Source organism: Gorilla gorilla, chromosome 22 (assembly GCF_029281585.2).
Source record: "Gorilla gorilla gorilla isolate KB3781 chromosome 22, NHGRI_mGorGor1-v2.1_pri, whole genome shotgun sequence".
Taxonomy (NCBI): Eukaryota; Metazoa; Chordata; class Mammalia; order Primates; family Hominidae; genus Gorilla; species Gorilla gorilla.
Genome location: NC_073246.2, coordinates 28,369,429 through 28,391,697, shown reverse-complemented (window position 1 = coordinate 28,391,697; position 22,269 = coordinate 28,369,429). Strand labels below are relative to the sequence as shown.

Here is a 22,269-nt window from a genome sequence, read left to right as displayed (position 1 = left end):
AAGCAACAGAGAAGAAAATGCATTATTTTTAAGTTAAGCAAGTCAAAGTGTTACTAAAATTGCCAATGATTTATAATAAAACATTGTATTCAAGGGTATTACAATATTTTAATGAATTGGCCAAAAGAATGAATTATTGAGGAAGTAGGATGATCTGATATAGAATTTTGCCAAGATTTATTCTCATGTATGTAGTCGACTTTCAGCGCTGTAGTCGGAATAGGATTTTTATCATTGCTTAATCCATCTCATGTGTATCATCACAAATAAATAAGTCTACTAAATATTACCTCCTTTAACAAAAGATAAAAATGCTTTAGCTTCCTTATAATTTTTTTATTTTAATAAGAAATAAACCTACTCTAAGTTTATTTTTTTGAAGCTATGGTTACTTTTTCCAGAGAACTCTCTCTTCTGATACTTTTACCTTTGACTTATTTCAAAGGTAAAGGTATTTTATTTCAAACTCTTATTTCCATATGGAAGTTTATCCTAACAAAAATATTCTAGAAGTTTCCCACTTTTTGTATAGGTGTAAAATATCTGTGTGGTATCAAATATAGATATCAAATATCTGCATGGCCTTTTTAATTTTTCTACTTTATTGGGACTGCTGTTACTAAATTATTACATAGAATATTCATAAGCCCTTTGATTTATAGTTTTATAAAATGCATTTGTAAATTGGGTCGTATCCAAGAAGAAGATAAATATTACCCTGACGTACTTTTCATATCTGCTATTTTCCTTAAATATTATTTAATATTAATAGTAAAACCACATCAAGATAACTAGTAAGCTGCTATATAGCAGTGCTAAGCCTTAAAGTGTTACTGTAACATGGCAACATTATCAGAATCTTTTTTTACTCATGAAAAGCAATTTATGGAATAAAATATATTATCTCTGAGCTTTGTTATAAAAGACAGTTTCATATTATTATTTCAGCCACCATAGATACATTTAATATCTTGCTTATAAAATCTCATTTTGCAAAAAAAGAAAAAAAAATTAGCTAAATTAGAACCTAGAAACAGTCCTGCACAGGCCAACTGATTTTTGACAAAGGTGCAAAAGCAATGCGATGGGGGAATGAGGAATGCTTTTAATAAATGGTACTGAAGTAGTTGGCTATCCACAGGCAAAATAATCTATTAATAATGAACCTCAACATAAATCTAATACCTCGTACAGAAATTAAACAAAAATAGATCATAGGTTTAAATATCAAATGTAAAACAATCAGTCTTTTAGAAAGAAACATAGGACAAAGTCTTCAGGACCTGAGGCCTGGTGAAAAGTTCCCACATATGACCCCAAAGCACAATCCATAAAAGAAAAAAAATGATAGATTGGACTTTATTTAAAAACTTCTGTTCTGTGAACGACCCTGTTGGGAGGATGAAAAGATGTGCTACAGACCAGTAAAAATATTCGCAAACTACATATTTTGTAAAGGACTCAAATAATTCTCAAAAACTCAACAGTAAAATAACCAAGCAATCCAATTAGAATATGGGCAAAAGACTTGAGTAGACATTTCATTGAAGAAGATGAATGGCAAATAAGCTTTTGAAAAGATGTTCAACCTTGCTAGCCATTACGGGAATGCAAATTAAGGCCATGATGAAATACCACTACACTTAATGCTTTATCTGTTTAAACAGCTAAAAAATAAATTATAAAACTAGATACTGGCAAGGACGCAGAGAGGATCTCTCACACCTTGCTGGTAGGAATGTAAATAACTTGGAAGTTTCTTTAAAACTCAAACATACACTTATCGTACATCCCAGTAATTGCACTTCTGGGCATTTATTGCAGAGAAATGAATACTTATGTCCACACAAAAATCTGTACATGATTGTTTATAGCAACTTTATTTGTCAAACCAAAATGCCCTACAATAAATAATGGTTAAACAAACTGTGTTATAGCCATATCACGGACTACTTACTCATCTAGGAATGAACTACTGATACATGCAGAAACTGGAATGGATTCCAAAGGCATTATGCTGAGGGAAAAAAGACTACCTCCAAAACTCACATGCTGTATGATTCCATTTGTATAATCTTCTTGAAATGATTAAATTACAGAAATGGAGAACAGATTGCTGATGCCCGGGGTTACTGATGGCAGACAGAAGGCATGTTGGAGATGACCATAAAGCAAAGTAATAGCAAAAGGGAAATATTTTGTGATGATGGAATAGTTTTGTATCTTGCTTGCTGTAGTGGTTATATGACTCTGTGCATGTGCTCAAATGACATGGAACTATACATACACCTTATAGTAATGTCAATTTCCTGCTTTTCATGTTGTGCCATTGTTACTTAAGATGTAACCATCTGGGGAAACTGGGTGAAGGGTACATGAGCTCTCTCTGTACTCTTTTTACACTTCCCGTGAATTTATAATTATTTTAAAATAAAAGTTTAAAAGGAGAGAGGAAAATGTGCAAACCTTGCAAAGCGTTGTTTTAAAAAAAATACATTCCCTGAAATTTTTTCAAGGTTTTAATGATGCCAGATTTTTCAAATTAATAGCTTCTCACTTTCCAACAGTTGACTGAGCCAATTATTTATATGCAGGAAAGTTACTATTTGTTTATTGTTTCTTTTTATTAATTACAAAGTAAATAATGCTGTAAATTTTATACTTGCCATGTCTTAAATAACTAATTTACGATTGCTAATGGGTATCAAAGGATCAAGGGCACCAACTTCATGATTTAATCAAAAAAACTAATTTAATACATTAGTTGCAACCTCATTATTGACCTCAAGAGCAGGCACTTTTGCTGGAGCTGCCAACAAGGAAACAAAATGTGACTAATTTTCTACTTTCCTCTATTTAAGAAAAGAATTAATGAATATAAATATGTCCCAATTCGATATCTTAACAGCTTCCATAACACATAGTTTGGAAACTCTATGCCTGAATAACTGGGCCATTGATTATTTCTGGAACATAAATTAAGTCCTCCAGTTTAATCTTATTTGGACCTGAAACTTAACAATAAAGGAAGTTTCCAGATTACTTTTAATTTTCTCGCTTCAAATTATCTCCTTTCATAGATTTTTTTTCTTGAAAAGATTTATTTATTAAACTACTGGACTCTGCTATTATTTAATTACTAATAGCAACACATCCAAATATGTCTCACATTCTGCCTTCTTAATAACAAAGTAAAAATGCCTATAGAAGTATTTTAAAGGAGTTTATTGATATTCTTAATGGCATTCTATTTTTGTATGTAGGTGGGGAAAAGTGTTAGAGAGAAAATATCCTCTGGAAAGTATAAATACAGCTTCACAATCCCTTATGTGCACTTTCAGTTTTCAGAGTTTTCTGCGGATTTCAGAATTGCAGATAAAGGTCAGTTGGTGGCCAGACTTGACCTGAACCAACCTTGGGCTTTTGTGTAGTCCCCATATAATCTAACAGCGTTAATATTCCCACCTTCGCTGTAGGAATATAAATGTTCTCAACATGCTGCCCTAGCTGCCCCTGGGAATATTTCACAATGCGTAGTGTATGTATTTTCTTTACAAAATCTGAAAATTTCTGATTATGAGACAGATCTGGCCCCAGTGGTTTGGGGTAAGAAATTATGGCCAGTCTCAGAAAAGTATAGGATAGGTGTTCAGGTACCACTGAGAATAAGGACCTATTTACCCAACAGATAAGTCCAGGAGCACAAGACTCATGACAAGAAATTTGGGAGGAGAGTCAAATGAGCACCAAACTGACCTTCCCTTTATAAATGAGGAAAGTGAGGCACAGAGAGATTGAGCAACATGCCCAAGGTTCCCCAGCTATAGTTGGTACCTAGGTGATCTGCCTTCAGAGATCATGCTTTTACACCACAGAGAATGGTTTGTGAAGACTTAAACCCGTAAGCCTCCAGAGTGAAACCCAAAAGACAGCCGGCAAAGCGAAGCCAGAGACTGGGTCTCTGAGATGAAAGCGTAAGGATTTCATGAAAGTTCATATCCTTATGAGTACAATTCCAAGCTCCGGGATATTGGCAGTGAGGCTGATGCTCCCCAAGTATGAAATTGGAGAATGCTTTCATGGAGAAAAATGAATAGCCCCAAGGAAAAGATCTATGGTCTGATCTCAGTTTGTCCTGTTCTTTGGAGTTCACCTGTCAAATTCTGGCTTGCAAACTAAACTTCCAAGTAGCTACTTCAAGCTTTTTTTTTTTTTTTTGATAGGAGAGAATTCAAGGATCACCAGACATTTGAAGAAAACATCAAATATGAATGAGATCAAAATGAACAATCAATAAAAAAGAACCCAGACAGGACGAGGAAATACAAACAGTAGAGAAAGTATCAAAGAATATATCATTGGTGCTTTCAAAGATTAAGAGACTGCATCAATGGAAGAAACACAGACACTGGAAACAGGGAGGGGAGTGCAATAGAGGATGAGATAAAGCACCAGAAAATTAAAAATAAGATAACTGTAATTTAAAGTTTAGTACAACTTTGGAAGATAAAGTCAATGAAATTCTCCAGACAGTAGTTTTTTAAAAAGGATTTTAAAAAAGAGTTAGAGAATCGATCCAGAAAGTTCAAAAGCTTATTTCAGAATGAGTTTCCAGAAAGAAGAATACAGAAAATAGTGAAGAAAAAATTAACATTGTATGGAAAAGTTTCAACAACTGAAGGACATGAGTCTCCGAACATAAAGAATCAAAAGGACCTGGAAAATATATGTATTTTAAACCCAGGCACATTATGAAATTTTAGAATACCAAGAGTAAAAAGAAAATGCTAAGAACTTCCAGAAAGAAAGAAAAGAAAAAACGGTATCACACAAAGGAAAGTAATTATAATGCCATGGGAATTCTTTACAGCAGCTCCAAATTCTAGAAGACAATGAGCAATGCCCTCATATTTCTAAGAAATAATGTCTTGCAGTTTAGAATTTCATGCATAGATGAATTATCAATCACGTAAGAGTGAAGCATTAAGTCATTTTCAGGCATTCAAAGACTTGAAAAATCTACTTTCCTTTGAGTCAATTTTTAAGAAGCCATTCAGGAACGTGCTTCAACAAACAATGCAGTTCACCAAGAATTAGCAAGAATTGGGTCCAGAAACTAAATGCGAGGACCACCAAACAGGGCTCAAGGGGAACAGTTCCAGGTTCGGAACAACCAGTAGTCTTAGTTGTTGTAAGAAGGAAGTATCAGGGGAGCAGAACAGAACTGATAAGCTATTTTACTATGTTTGATTATGAAAAAGCTACTGATAATGTGGGAAAGATTTCTAGAAATTTTTGCAAGGAGCAGATATCAATATGTATATGGAAAAATAAAAATTCATGGAAATTGTTTAAAAATAATAAGTTGTAAAATAAATGCGATAATAATTTGTAAAAGTTAACTATGGTACATTGCTTGGCTCAGCAGATAGCAAAGTTATGGCAATGTAAATACTGAAGACTGATTTAACCAAGGATAAAGCTTGTCTGAGAGATCTGCATTCCCAAATACTATAAGAGGAGCCAATAAATAATGTGTAAAAACAAAAAATATAAAATAATGTAATAATAATATTGAGAAATAGGAGAAATGGCATTAGAAAAAATAACTGAAAGGGTTGAAGTGGTTGCTTTTGTGGAATATGCAAATGAGAAAGTGAATATTTTTATTTTTCACATTTACAAGATCATCACTGTAGATAATAAAAAACTTGATACATAGAAATGCAGTTTTACCTCATGGCAATTATTCTGTTATTACTGGTAGTATCCTGTTAATACTTGCTTTTCCATTCAATACTAATTACTATCAATACTAATTACTAGTATTCAATACTAGTAAGTATTGAAAATACTAATTAATTCAATTAGGATTCAATTAATGCTAATTCATTCCCAGAGGAAAATAAAGCATTCTACTATAAAGACACATGCATGCAAATGTTCTTTGCAGCACTGTTCACAATAGAAAAGACATGGAATCAACCTAAATGCCCATCAGTGACAGACTGGATAAAGAAAATGTAGTACATATACACCATGGAATATTATGCAGCCATAAAAAAGAACAAGATCATGTCTTTTGCAGGCACATGGATGGTGCTGGAAGCTAACACTAATTAATTGAATGAATACGAATTACTATCAATAGTAATAGTATTACTATTAAGTTAACCATGTATCATAAACATTTCACTTCAATCCATGTGGATCTCTTGACCCTTTTTAATCAATATGGAAGATTCCTTTTCTGACAAATTTTTTTCTGTCAGTCCTCTTTTTACGGACATTAGGATGTTTCTCCTATTTTGCTATTAGCCACAACACTGTGATGAACATCCTTGTTATAGTATTTATGCTCATGTGCTACATTTCCTTAGGGAGCATTGCTAAAAATGATGCTTCTTGGTCAAAATTTATATTTTGATAAAGATTTCCCCATTGCTTTTCAAAATAACAGAAAAATGTAGTTACCTACAAATTATATTCCACACAAACAATCATAATGTTGACTCTTTTCTGCTATTCGGCTTTTTTTTCTATTTATGGTTTTGTTGCATGAGCTAAAACTTTCTGGGGGAAAGAAACCATTAACATTAGTAGAAATCGAAGTTTTATTTACGTACTTCCTGAATTAATGGGATACTTATTTGTCATAACTGTTCTCTGGGTAGTTTAAAAATATGAAGTTTGGTTTGGTTTTCTTTTATTAAGAAACAAATATTCTTGTTCTATGAAGAGTGTTAATCAGGAATGAGTGTTAAATTTCACTTAATATTCTGACATCTACCAAGTTGTTTTCATTAAACACATACATGCTATGCCCAACAGATAAATTCTTTGCTGTTTAGATAGACAGCAGAATGGTTTTTTAAATTATTACTTTGGAGAGCATATCTAGAGAATTGTGCTTTGTATCAAAACATGAATTTTAAGAACCGGAATCTGAATGATGAATTGGTCAACGGTGCTAGAAGAGGATTTTTATAACTTTTTCATATCTATTGAAATACAGAATATTTGCTTTATCAATTCAGGGAACTTATGGGTTTTTTTAAAAAAAAGAAAAAAAGAGAAAAACACACACACATTATCCTTAAGAACATTTGTAAGAAAACACTTGTCCTATAATCATGGAGCTCTACTAGAAATTCTAAAGAATGCTTACAAGTCTTTTGAGTAAACTTACTTGTTTTTCCTTTTAGGGGCACTGCAATTGCGGGCATTGTTTTTGGAATAGTATTTATCATGGGGGTCATTGCTGGGATTGCCATATGCATCTGCATGTGCATGAAGAACCACAGGGCGACCCGCGTGGGCATCCTCAGGACGACTCACATCAACACCGTCTCCTCCTATCCTGGTGAGCAAAACTGTTGACTCTCGAAGGCTCAGATTTGCTAGTTATCCTCTGCTCCTCACAGAGAGAAGGAAACATTCTAGATGGTCAATGAAACCACCTCCAATTTCATAGAGTATAGAATTCTAGGTACATGTAGATTGAAGTTCTAGCTGAATCAAGATTGCTTAGATCCAAGTAATACAATCCAATTCTTTTTTTTGAAGGTATTCATATTTTTAATGTCTGTTTCATTGACTACAATTGCCAGTCAGCCAGAATTAAGACAAATAAGCAATTCACACCCACTGTGTCTACCTGCCAGTGAGTACTGACAAGTAATTATAAAGTATAATGTATGTCTCAATAAACTGGCATCTGATCCAATAGATATATATGTCTTGAGAAAAAGCATTCAAGAAAATTTTCATATATCTTCATTAGGTCGAGAGAACAGCTTTAAACACAATATTAAAATTCTTAACTGGCCAGGCACAGTGGCTCACGCCTGTAATCCCAACATTTTGGTAGGCCAAGGTGGGTGGATCACTTGAGGGCAAGGGTTCATGACTAGCCTGGCCAACTTGGAGAAACTCAGTCTCTACTAAAAATACAGAAGAAAAAAAAATTTTCCACAAAGAGCAAGGGCAATATATTAATAATCTGACAAATATTTATTGAGAATATGCTAGAAGTTCCACATATAAAAATATATTGAGTACATGTGACTTCATAAACAAAATACTGCATTTTGCATTAGAGGATTTCAATAATTCTTTCTAAGTCAATCTGTGCATGTACAATTTGACATATAAAAAGCAGGCAAGTTCTACATTTAACACACCCTTAGGAAGTTAATTTCCCATCCACACTCATGTCTTTCTTTCTCTGTCTCTACAGGAAAAGAACAGGGTACCTTCTACATGCAACTGTGCTTTGTATTTGTATTAATTCCCTGTTCTGTCCTTCCTCTGTCAACCTTTTTTTTTTTTCCTCTATCATCTTCAACTTGAGGGAGCAAATTTCAGATCAATAAGGGTATGATAATTCCTCTTGTTCCTCTTTGGTCAGTTCTTCTTCTATAATATTTTCATACTGGAGTACCTGAAGGCTCAGTCTTGTCTCTTCTTCCATATTGTATCTACACTTACTTCTTTGCTTGTATTAAGAGTATTCAAACCTCAGGGTGGTAAGTGCCATTTATATGCTAATGCCTCCCATGTATCTCCAGTCCAAACCAATTCATTTTATCCCAGTGCCTATTGAACATCTCCACTTGAGTGTCTCATAAATATCCCAATTTGACATGTCTAAACTTGGATTTCTGATCCAAGTGTTGGATTTCCCCCAAAACCCTTGTCCACTCACAGCCTTTACCATTTCTCTTGATGGCATCTCTATCCCAGTTGCTCAGGCCAGAAACCATGCACTCTACCAGGAAAACTTCTTGGCTCTACCTTCAAAATATATACAGTATTTTGACTACTTCTCACAGTGAGAAGTAGATATTGTTACTCCCCTAGTGGGAGAACTTCATCAGCTCTCACTTCCTTTACTCTAATAACATCCTGGCTGGTCTCCCAGCATCCACCCTTTGCTCCCTGGCGTGTATTCTCAACCCAGTAGCCAGAGTGAACCTTTTAAAGTAGATGTCAGATCGTATTACTCCTGTGCTCAAAATCTTCCAGCGGTTCCCCATTTCCCGCAGAGGAGGCACTAAAGCATGTGGTTCTTCATTTTATCCAAAGTAAAAGACAGATTCTTTACTGAGGCCTTCAAGGTACTGCATGAATTTGCTGCTCTTTTTATTTCCCAGGCCTCCTTTTTTTCTACTCTCTCCCTGGCCACTCTGTCTCCAGTCACATTTTTTTCCCTTGCTGTTCCATGAACTCACAAGGCCACACTTCCACCATAGGGCTTTGCCTAGAATACTGACTCCCTCACTTCATTTAAGTCTTTAATCAAAGGTCACCTCCTGAATGAAGTCTGCCCTGATTTAATACACCCTATTTAAGATTGTAATGTGTCCCTTCTGACAGCATCCCAATTCTCTTTGTGCTGCTCTGCTTTTTATCCAGAGTGCTTTTAATCTTCTAAGATATCGTATAGTTTAGCTAATCATTATGTCGATTGTTTATTGTTCATTTCCTCTTCCTAGGATATGAACTCTAGTTTAGCTAATCATTATGTCGACTGTTTATTGTTCATTTCCTCTTCCTAGAATATGAACTCCATGAGGCAGAGAACTTGGTCTATTTTGTTCAACACTCTATTCCAAGCATGTAAGACCAGGCCTGGTACATAATGGGCACTCAGCTGAATGAATGATGAACACAACTCATGAAAAGACCTGAATTAATCATATATCAATACCCTAGGGAATTGACTTTAAGTTTCACCCTGGAATGTACTCACTACAAAAGTAACATGCAATTTCAAATAGTCCCAACTTGCAAGAATATTGGTAGGGTTACTGTAAAGATGTTGGAATATAAGGAAAAAAACAGATGGAATTATTTTTATTATTATTTATACCTCTGAATTTTTTCCCTTGGTCAAACCATAACCCAAGAGAAAAACAGAAGAAAGTCAAGCAAAGACATTAATTGTAGAGAAGGCATGAAGAATTGCTTTGCAGATAACGTTCTAGATACTCATTAGCTTGATCAAAAAAAGTTTAATTGAAAGTAATGTTTAAATATTTTTATAAAATGTTCAATATTTTATTTTACCCTTCTGTAAGTTCAAACTTTGAATAAAGTTAGAAAATACTAAATGTCACGATAGTAATGTAAGGTCACATGTTTTCTTGGGTTTGAAATTTCAATTAGCAGATGGAAACATGTTTTTAAAACTTTATAGTAGCATCATTTATACTTTCAGGTCACAGGAGTGTGTTGCATTTTTATTAAATGCATTGTTCTCAGAACTGAATAATGGAAGAAACATAATGAATCTCATGCTGAAAACATTTTTACTGCAAAAAAGACTAGGTCTTCGAAAACATAATGTGCATGATTACTTCTCATTTCCCTCTCAAAGTCACTAATTAAGATTTTACTTAAAGGTTTAGGAAGCAACACATAATAGTATTGAATACTTTTCAAAATCTTTCATCTATGGAAACACAAAATGCTTTTACCCTCACTAATTAATTAACCCTATGATAATTGAGATAACAACCCAACTTATTGTATAGTCCTACAGCCCACAGATCAGATAAATGCAGAGAGCATAATTTAGCAAAGGTGAAAGTGTACAGTGGGGAGCCCTAGAGTGAACATTATTACTCTACACGAGGTGAAAACAGTGTCATTCAGCTGTCATACCTGACCCTATGTTGGACAGTGACCTTCCAAAAGTTTTTCATTCTTGCCATATTGGGTAGAATGAACAGACGTCCTCTTTAATTGCAATTTTTTTTAAATTGTCCATATGAAGGCAAGAATTTTCAAGTTTTACATTTCCACTACTTTTCAGAACTTCAGTGCTAACAAAGGAAAGTGATCATATTAACCCTTTTTTTTAAAAGCAGGTTTGGGATATACACATCTGAAAGAAAATAATATAGTAAAACTGTAACAAAAGGCTTGCCAAAGATATAAAACTCAAATACTAACAAAAGGAAAGCAAGAGATTTCAGTGCCATCAAGAAAAATGAGATTTGACGTATATTATTGAGTCCTGCGAAATGATTTATAGATAGATAGATAGATAGATAATAGAAGATAGATAGATAGATAGATAGATAGATAGATAGATAGATAGATAGATAGATAGATAGATGATAGATAGGATAGACAAACAATTGGAGAGGGGAATGGGGCTCTTCCTAACAGAAGAATGTCAAAGAATAAATGTAGAAGGGAGTTATAGAATTGAAAAGAATTATTTTAAGACCATCATAAAGAAAGAGTTAGCCAAAAATCATCAACAGATGCTAAATCTAGAGGAGAATGTGCTGAGAAGGATATTTGCAGGTCTTAAAGTGTCCACCAGATTTCTTGTCAGTTATCAGGTGAAAAATAGTAACTTTACGGTTGCTAAAGGACAGATAAAGATCATGGATCTTTGAGTGTGTTACTCTGAGGACAACACAATTTCATGTATGTAGGTCCCACCTGGAAGATCACAGCCTAAATCTTAGCATGAGAAAATATCTGACAAACCCAAGTTGAGGAACATTCAATAAAACAACTGGCCTGTAGTCTTTCAAGTCTCTTGGAAATACTTCATTAAGAAATAAATACCCCATTTGCATCACTGAATTCACACATGACAGAAACCTTGTTAGTATATGCACTGACATGAGAAGACTTCTGAGTACTCATCAAACCTTTTTAGAGATCACAAGCTCATGTTCACACTAAGGAAAACTTCTGTGTTTGTACTGAATATTAAAAACAATCTTCATCAGATGTGTAACTTCTTTACACATCAAAAATTCATACTGGAAAGATTCTCTATAATAATATTGTGACTATGAAAATGCCTTCACCTTGAAGACACTGGAAGGAAACAAAATGGATACATTAATGTCGTCAAGTCTTCGCCCAGGCAGACGTTTTTAGTACAAATCAGAGAATTCAAACATGAACTGAGAAAACCTTCTTTGATGTCATATTAACTGCGGTTACAGCATTAATGCTACAGACAGAATTTATGGGTATGATGAAGTAGAGCTAGCAAGTACAAAATTTTGCTATACAATGGGTAGAGAAAACTGAGATGGACATAAAGTCAAGAGGTTTTGTTGTTGTTGTTGTTGTTGTTGTTGTTGTTGTTTTTCTTATTGAGAAATCCAGATGGTAGTGCCTTGTATTTTGCTAGTACACTGATGGTAAACATAAAGGGGGAAACTGATGAATACAGAAGATAGAAGGGATTGTTGGAAATCAATGTCCTTAAGTCTGAGGAAGAAAGGAATTCGGTACACAAGTATAGGGGCTAGCCTTTGATGGGATCAGAGACAATTCATTATGTACAGCACGATCAGAGACAATTTATTTATGTACAGCATATGTAAGGCAATAAGTACATAAACACAGTTTCAATGAGTTGTAGACTTGCTGGTCAAAGGATGTTCTTTTTTGCTCGTGCCAATTTTCTCAGTGAAATAAGAAGCAAGTCTTCTGCTGAGAGTGAAAAAAACTGAGGAGGTATTTGAGGTTAAGAAGAAAAAAAAGCATGAAACAGGAATCTCAGAAAATGAAGAGTGTGAAATGTCTAAAGAAATGTATGGCTTCTGAGCAAGGCCAAAGGCCACAACACTTATGAAAATGGTCATTTACTCAAAGTGAAATCATTCAGCGTCATTGTGCATTTTTCTTTAGTCACATTAAGCTCCTAGATATTGATCCAGGATAACCAAAGTGTTGGGTTTAATAAGGGTTGGGGTTCTGCCAGGCAATGGAGAAGGAGATAAGAACATTGACAATAGGTGCAAAAGAGTAATTTTAGTGATGGCCCATAAATCAGTGCTGAATAACAAAGGACACCATGACAGGAAAGAGGTGACATCAGTTTGAATTCCTTTAAAATGGCCATTAGTAAATTGGAAATCCAGGTGAGGTCCAAGATGCGGTGGAATGAGTATTCTAGAAAGATACTAAAGGGTGGTGGTCAGATTTATAATTAAGATTTACAAAATAGCACTATTATTGCCAACAACAAGGGTGAAGAGACTTTTGAAGGAAAAATAGTCAAGGGACTTGAGAGGCAGGGTTAGGTGGATGTTGAAATCACAAGAATGATAAGAGAAGTTGTGGAGGAAAGAGAGACCATGTGCCAGATGTTAAGTCTTCAGTGAATGAAAGTTTGGGGTAGGACAGACCACAGATATTGATAACAAGAAGGAGTAGAAAGTAGTACAAGATCACCCCAGCTACTACTGAGGCTAAGGCAGGAAGATCTCAAGTTTGATCCTGGCTTGGGCAAAATAGCAAGGCACCTACTCTGTTAAAAAAAAAAAAAAAAAAAAAAAAAGGCACGGTATATGCTTCTTTTTTCATGGCATATGTGCTAGAAAAGAACACATGGTAGGCTGGGCATGGTGGCTCACACCTGTAATCCCAGCACTTTGGGAGGCCGAGGTGGGAGGATCATGAGGTCAGAAGTTCGAGACCAGCCTGACCAACATGGTGAAACCCCGTCTCTACTAAAAATACAAAAATTAGCCGGGTATGGTGGTGGGCACCTGTAGTCCTGTAGTCCCAGCTACTCAGGAGGCTGAGGCAGGAGAATCACTTGCACCCAGGAGGTGGAGGTTGCAGTGAGGCAAGATCACGCCATTGCACTCCAGCCTGGGCAACAGAGCAAGACTCCATCTCAAAACAAAAACAAAAACAAAAACAAAAAAACAAACAAAAAAAAAACCCAACATGGCATATATGCTACAAAAGGTTTTAAAGAGTAACAATAGATAATAGCTTGAAAAGTGGCTATGAAGATTATGAACAGCCTGAGCACCTCCTGGCCCTATAGGTGATAGGATGTGGAAGAAAAAGAATAGCTGTGCTTTGGTAGTGCTGCTGAGGAAGCCATCCTCTCCTGGAAAATCAGATTTTAATTAGAGTAAAAAGGTGATGTGAATGTTCCTTTCCACTTCCTGAGTTAACCATCTCATGCATTCTTCTTTCATCTCAAAACTCAAAAATCCCCTCAGCCTTCTCACTCTCAGCAGGTGATTTCTCAACAGATCTCATTCTCGAGAAAACAGACAGGGTCAGAAGAGAACTTTCATTCTGAAAGCAGGAGTTGCATGGTGGAGGCAGGGAAAGAGGGTGAGGTGACAGACTGTGTTCCACTGAGCACAGTGAAGGGGGTGGGGAACTTCTGGAAAATTAATAAATCGATGTGCAAAGCCTTCCAGAATTAAAGGTCTACAATAAGGAAACCTGTCTTTCTCATGGTGACAGAGGGACGTGAGGCTTGATGGAATTTGTCTTGATGCTATCTGAGTGGAAGGGGAACAATAGGTTATACTATATCTTTGCATGTTAGGCCATTGTAGAGGATGAATGGGCAGTATTGAGTTTATGTGGCTGGGGATGGGGGTAATGGAGGTCTTGCCAGGAGCTGTGTGGGCCTTTATTTAAACCCTCTGTTCTGGGTGAGGTTAAGGAAAATTGTGAGTAGTGGGGTTTGGGGGAGAGTAGATGAGAAGGTTTGCAATAAGCAATTGTCTTTAAATATAAGGCATGAGATTCATCAGTTCTACCAGGTATCAAAACTATTTAAAATCAGTAATAATTAAATTGAGGTGTGTCTGGTACAAAAAGATACACCTTGGTCATTGGAATAGAACAGGTATATTAGAATTTTATATACTGTAAAGGAGACATAGCAAAAGGATATAAAAATTGAGGATTATTTAATAAGCCACATTTAGATAATTTGGCCTAACCAATATTTAAAACTTAGAAAAAATAAACTTTGATGCAAAAATATACCAAATAAAATAACACATGTAGAGAAGCATTAAATATATAAATTTAAATGGGTAAACTCAGAAATAGGATAGTTATGTATCAACTATCTGAAAAAGAAGACTAATTTTTAAACTTGGAAATAACACAGAAGGGATTTTTTAAATGAATAACTATATATTTTGTTATGGTTTTAAACTTCAGAATGTCAGTAAGGTAAAAATTATATAATAAACCATTTTGACAAAGAGTTTTTATTAAAAGATATATAATTTTGTGTACTTTTTTATATCTTACTTATATCTTCATTGAAATTAAGATCCTCATTTAGAAACTATCACCAGTCCAGAGCAACAACAAAAAATTCACTCAATATGAATAACAAACAGTGGACAAGATGTAAAACAGTGTCAAAACTAGCTGTTATCAAAAGAAATGATCAAGTAAAATAAAGACCTAAATTTTTACTTAATTTACTAAAATATTAAATGATAATGTACTTGTATACCCTTACAAGATGAAATAATTCTTTTTGAAAGTAGTTTTATAATGTATTCTAAGCAATAAAATGTATGTGTTATTTAAGCCAGCTAATTAATTCCTGGAATTTTATTCTAAAAAAAAAACAAAATAATTAAAAAGTCTATGTGTAAGAAGATATTCATCATTACATTAATTATAATAAAAAATTAACCTCAAAATAGTGAATAGTGGATGGAATAACCACTAAGGCAGCCATTAATAAAGCTTATGAAGAATATGCGGCAGAATGAAAAGACTTGCATTGTAATACAAAGTGAAAAAGTATAGGCCATACTCTGTGACTGCAAGGATGCAACTACACACAAATGACTAAGAGACAGTATATAAAGATATTATTTGTTAAATTGGGGTGACAAAAGTATGGATGATTTTCTTCTGTTTCCAAATTTTCTGAAATAATTGTGAATAGTTTGGGTAACACCACGCATCTTCCCACCACATTAGCTTTAGAAATATTGGCCTGAGTGGGTAGAAAACATTACATTTCTTCTCCGAATTTCATGGTATTGCTAAATGTTTTAATACTGTAGACAGCTATATCAGATGTTGAGGATAAATGGCCTATTTACCCTACTTAAATAGGAGATTAGAATATTGGTTATGAAAGGATTTCAAAGGCACGTATCTCCAGCTGCATACATACAACTTTTAAGTATGATTTGACCAGTAAAAAAAGAACAAAACCGCTTAGGATTAATCAGGAATTCTAAAATTGATACTTGAAAAGTTTACTTCCAGTGAAACTTTATTATGTGCAAGAAAGATAATACAGCCCACAATTATACAAATATTATTTCAAATGTCTTCCAGTGGCTAATACTATAAAAGATGTGCCATGTTTATGTCTTGATGGGTAGTCCTCAAAATACCACTCTTTAACATTACATCAGAACTTTACCAAAATTCAAAGGTTGTATGAATGAAAGACCACTGTCATATCTTAGATTTTCATGTTCAACATGCAGCTGCATAAACCATAGGGATTCTTGCTGAAATGTCCTTCAGCAGTTTTTATGCAGATGGCAGAATATAAATGCTTTGTTACAGACGCATAAACACATGCCATGGCTTCATGACAGAGAATGATGTAGAGTCAATCTGCAGAATCAGCTGGTGTATGCTCCTCAAGTGGGAGGCAGGGAAAAGCTTTGGCAGAAAAACAGCATAGAACCACATGCTTATGGGAAACAGTTCAATGGGTTTCCTGCTGCATGGAGGCTGCAGTGTTTCATTCTTGGCTTGGATGAAGTTTATTATAAATCTCTTTGTCTCAGTGCTCCTAGATATAATGAAGTCGAGGAGTGGGTATAATGCAGAGGGAATGTGTATTTAGACTCCACAGGACTTACTCCATTTTTTTGCAGGAAACAGAGCTTGGAGTAGCCCAGCCTCCAAGGGTCTGAGGGAGCACTGGGAAAACTGTATATATGCATCCTCGCTGATGTATTTACAGAGCTGTGTTCTCAGCTGAACGCCCTCAGCCTGCCCAGCGCATTAGAGACTTGCAAGACTTTTGCTCCACCAAGGAGTGCTCAGGGGACATCCCACTCAGTTCTGTGGCTCCTTCTTCCTCTTCTCTTTAGTGACTCAATTCTGCTTCCTCACATCCTCCAAGTACAGGGCAATCAGTCAGTGGTTCAAATCATCAAGCTCTTGGTAAAGATAGGCAAACTAAAAAGATCCAGAAGAAAATTGTATTAGTCCATTCTCACACTGCTGTAAAGACATACCTGAGTCTGGGTAATTTATGGAGAAAAGAGGTTTAACTGACTCACAGTACCACTGGATGTACAGGAAGCATGGCTGGCGAGTCCTCAGGAAATTCACAATCATGGCGGAAGGGGAAGGGGAAGCAAGCACATCTTCACGTGGCCAGCACAAGACAGAAAGAAGAGGGAAGTGCTAAACACTTTGAAACAACCAGATCTTGTAAAAACTTCATCAGAACAGCAAGGGGGAAATCCACCCCCATGATCCAATCACCTCCCACCAAGTCCCTCCCCCAACATTGGGAATTACAAAATGGCATGACATTTGGGTGGGGACACAGAGCCAAACCATATCAAAAACAGTTTTTGTCTGCATATCGGTGGAAGCCCTATGTATGTCTATGTCTGTTTATCAGAACACTGTCAAATTCTTATTGGAAAGAGTACAAATTAAGGTTCGTTTGCAAAAGCAATTGCAGTTTTTGCAATTACTTTAATGGCAAAAACTGCAATTACTTTTGCATCAACCTAATAGAAGACATTTAGAAAAGTTTGTTGAAATGTTGTCTGTTCCTTTCTGCCATTCTAGTATTAAGAGCATGCCCACTTATTTGCATTATTATGACACTGGTCTTGTGATTTGGGTTACATTCACAGTAGGCAATTAAGGCATGTCAGTTTCCAAGCAGCATCAGGATCCTGATGATGATTCAGCTACTGGCAATTCATCAGATTGGTTGCTGAGGGAGTTGCTCAGATGTTGCAAAATGATTCAGTTCTTGGAAACGTGGATAAATTTCAGCTCAAGGAGTACTTCTTTTTCAACACTAGAGAAAGGAACTGAGACCACTACAAAATAGACTTTTATGTATAGTCATCATAAAGTATATTAAAAGGTAGAACAGAGGATACTAGAGGCTGGGAAGGGTAGGAAAAAAGGATGGATAGGGAGAAGTTTATTAAAGGATATAAAATTACAGCTAGATAGGAGGAATAAGTTCCAGTGCTCTATACCACTGGATGACTATAGTCAACAATAATATATAGTTTCAAATGGGTAGAAGGAGGATACTAAATGTTCCCAGCATAAAGAAACGATAGATGTTTGAGATGATGGGTATGCCAGTTACCCTGATTTGATTATTATACATTAGGCATACAAAACATCACTCTGTACCCCATGAATATGTACAATTATTATTTGTCAATTCAAAAAAATAAAATAATTTAAAATTTAAAAACTTTCTTAAAACACTGACATATGGTACAGTAACAAAATTAAGAAAATGTTTCATATAAGATTCAGAAAATTAAATTTTTCATCTTCATTTCCTAACCTACTTGTCCTCCTTTTTTGTCTTCTTCATATTTCTGTAATGGTTCCACCCCCCTCCAATTATAGGAGTCCTGTACTTGGTACCCAATACCTCAACCCCTTCTTTCACTTTCTCCTCTCTTTCTCCACACACCCAGTCATCACCTAAAGACTTGGCTGCTCAAGGACTGTTAGGATGTTTTTCCCTCACTGTCATGAGTCGCTTATCACATATGCCATTACACATATGCCATTACATTGTTGCAGCTTTTCTTTTATCTACCTCTGCCTCTGTTGACTGCTGAGAGTGGTTTTCTCAAAGCATATTCACTACCATGTTCAAAGAATCTCTGATAGCTACATGTTATACATTCTACACTGCATTCAGAGCCCACCATGGTGATATAACCGGACTCCTCATTGTCTTTTCCCATTCTCCCTTTCATGTACTTTTTGCTTGAGATGAAGGGCTCTCCCGCTTCAGTGCTTTTGATCAACCTGAATTGTCCCTCAGCTTCTCTTTCTGCCACTTCAGCATCATATTTTCAAGAAACTTTCTCTAAACAACCAGTTCTTAACACTTTGACCCACGATACCACATTTTAGAGCACTTACCCTTTCATACATATGTGGTCTTGACCTAATAAAACTAAGATTTTTGCAGCCACAATTTATGTCCCCTCCCAAAGTATCTAGCCCAGTGGCTTCAACACAGTAGAAATGCAAATATTTGCTAACTCCTTGATGTTCTCTTCCCCTTCTTTTTCAGCAGGACCACCACCCTATGGTTACGACCACGAGATGGAATACTGTGCAGACTTGCCTCCTCCATACTCCCCCACCCCACAGGGTTCAGCACAGCGTTCTCCACCCCCTCCTTATCCTGGAAACGCAAGGAAATAATCTATCTTCCAGAACAGAACATGTGCCAATGGGTGATCTTGCCTGGAATAAAATGCCTCTACTCAGAAACAGGCAGGAAAGAATTGCTCCAAGGAATACTTTTTGGGGTCAGATAATGTGTCAGGTGGAATATCCCTGCTAGGAGACATAGGGTTTCTACTCTGCTCAAAGCTGACCCCATCTGGAGTATTAATGTTTGGTTCTATGGAACCACATTTTAAGAGATCTGCTGATCCACCTAAGCACATTCAGGGAAGAGTAATGTAATTGACAAAATATCTGATAATCATGTAGTTTAAGGGCTAGGTGAAGAAAGTTTCAGTATTGATCCTGGAAAAAAAGAAGATCTAAGTAGGATGGGAGAATGATTTGGCCCACACAAGGAAGCAACTTTATTCTATATAGCTTTAAAAGTCAGAACTAGAATTGTTCATTCTTTCATTCATCAATAAATGTATTTTGAGTGCCTAAGAGTTTACTATGTGCCTAGCACTGTTTGAGGTCCTGATGGAAGTTACAGGACGGGTACTCTGGTTTTAGTACAAGAAAGAACAATGACTAGATTGCTTTGTGAAGCTCTTGGTAGAGACACGCTCCAGAAGGGATAACAAAATGAAATAGTAGATGGGTCCATTGGGCCTCAGAAGTTCTGCTCGTATTTTAGGTGGGTGTGAAGTGAATTTCTATATGTCCAGGAGTGAATACAACGGAAAGAGTTGGATCTTATTTATTTAATTAGGGAGTTAAAACAAGACCAAAAAGACCCAACAGCCGCTTGAAGCCAAGAACTCTTCAATGCCAGCTACTGCCACCTAAAAATCATCTGGCTTTATAGTGGATCAGAATAAAGGTTATTCCAACTGTGGGGAGAAAAAAAAATTGTATCAAGTTCTACAGGTAGCAGACACTTCACTTCCAAGTAAAAGATGAGAAATCAAGTATTCCCGCAGGATTTTAGGTCAGGGAGCAAAAATCTCAGAACTTGACCATGAAGATACACAACAGACTTTCAAAAATAAAGTGGGAAATGAAGTTCAGATTCCCTTCTGTGGAATTCCTTAAAACTATTATTTTTTTCTCCTTCGTAAAATTTTGATAATCTATTCTCTTAAAAAAGTTAAGGACACAATTAAGATACTGACATCAAATTGTTGCCTTTTACCAAAATGCAAATTTTGTGAAGTGCCTACCTTTATATGTATAAAGCATTTAATAAATAATTCTAATGTGCCATATTTTGCTGTGAGTGACCTTAACATTTATATTTTTATATGAATTGTTTCATGTATTTATAAAAATTGTATATTGAACATTGGAAATAGATGATTAGATTTTTGTGTCATTTTACAATTAAATCTAAAATGCTTAATCCAATATCATCATCAAAATTCAGTGAAATCCCAAAACAGTGCCAAGAATTTTGCTGAATGAAACAATCAAATGAAGCATTTTAAGGTGTAAGTTATAGTACCTGTACTTGCAGATAAGAAGCTTACTATATCATTGTTATAAGTAGCATATATTACTTTCAAATACCTATATTAGAAAGATATTGATCTGACTGAAATATAACCTACCTGCCAGTAAGGTCCAAAGGCTGAATTTGTTTTGAATGACTTCCTTGATTTTTAAGCACTGATGATTTTCTTATATATGAGGATGCAAAGCATTCAAGAGTTTCAGCCTGTTCTGGTGAGGGGCTCCCTGACTTACATAAAGTTTTCAGCACAATTTTAATAGTACATATGCTTTAATTTATTTTTCTTCTGCGTGTGGTCAGACCCAATTACACTGCGGCTAAGACTCTCAAAGTGCCAGGGTTTCTGTGATGATTCTGAGAATGCTGAATACAAATATATCTTATATTCTTTAAGGAAAATGGAAAGGAAAGATCAGCAGAAATAGGGTTTTCTCATCTTCACCATCAATAAACATTTATTGCATACCTCCTATATTCTGCAAATTTTCCCCAAATAGAAGCCAGTTCAGTCCACACCATCTCTTCTTTGAGTTGTTTATGGCCTCCCTTAAGGCATTTTACAAACCCATAAGCCTACAATAGATGAGTATTTTTACTATTTGTATTAAGTGTCATAATAGCATAAATGTGCACATTACCAGTACAGACTGTTGGAGTTCACTGATTGTTTTCATAGATGATGCTTCTTGGGGAAAAATAGTATAGGATGTGAAAGCTTTGAATTATGGTTATTTAAAAACTAACATTTGCTATGGCCAAAGTGTTTACAATAAGCAATAAAGTGAAAGAACCTATTATAACACAGATTATATTTTCATTGTCTTGTGTCCATTTTTTTCACCCTCTATTTCTGCTGACTTTGCCTCATTCTTCTGTACAGGAAACACAGGGCTGGAGCCAGACAGACTTTATTTTGAATCCTGTCTCCTGCCTGTGTGATTTGAAGCAGGCTACTTCATCTCTGAGATTCAACTTTCTGCTCTGGAAAATGTAAATAATATTACCAGTCTCATCGCGTTCTGCAAAAACTGGATGAATATATACAAAACTCTAAGTATAGTGCCTGGCACATAAAAAATGTCCAATAAATATTAGCCCAAAATAAATTAACAAAACAACAATATAATGAGAACAACCTCTAGAACTATATTATCCAACACAGCAATCATCAGCTACATATGGTCATTTAAGTTTAAATTAATTGAAATGAAATTAGATGAAAAATTTACTTCATCTGTCTCACTAACCCCATTGCAAATGCCGCATAGCCTCATGTGGCTAGGGGCTACCTACGTTATTGGGTAGTGCCACTCTAGAGAAATCTATGCAAAAACGCATTGAGATAGCAGGAAGTCATTGAAAAAGAGACCACTCCAATCACCTCCTCCAGGAGAAACTATGGACTTTGTCAGCTAATTGTGATGTCTTTCACTTATTTGTGTGGAGAGTCCATTCCCATGGAAGCAAGGCAATAACTTGCATGAGAACCATGAGCAGCGAGAGGCTAATCTGGCCCTCTCCAGAGCCGTGGGCAGGAAAGCTGTTGCAAGAGC

The 22,269-nt window shown here is 35.6% G+C and overlaps 1 protein-coding gene across 2 annotated transcripts in view; it reads left to right on the top strand.

Moving 5' to 3' along the window:
• The window catches only part of CYYR1 (cysteine and tyrosine rich 1), a 106,939-nt gene extending 85,414 nt beyond the window's left edge, over positions 1-21,525 (top strand). Inside the window, exons 3-4 of one of the 2 annotated variants that reach the window (XM_004062643.5) lie at positions 7,206-7,363; positions 19,106-21,525. In XM_004062643.5, coding sequence (XP_004062691.3) covers positions 7,206-7,363; positions 19,106-19,236 — 289 coding nt within the window. In that variant the 3' untranslated portion in view covers positions 19,237-21,525. Of the gene's footprint in view, positions 1-7,205; positions 7,364-19,102 lie in introns of both variants that reach the window. The other variant, XM_019017918.4, reaches the window with a different exon arrangement.
• Positions 21,526-22,269: the final 744 nt, after the last annotated feature.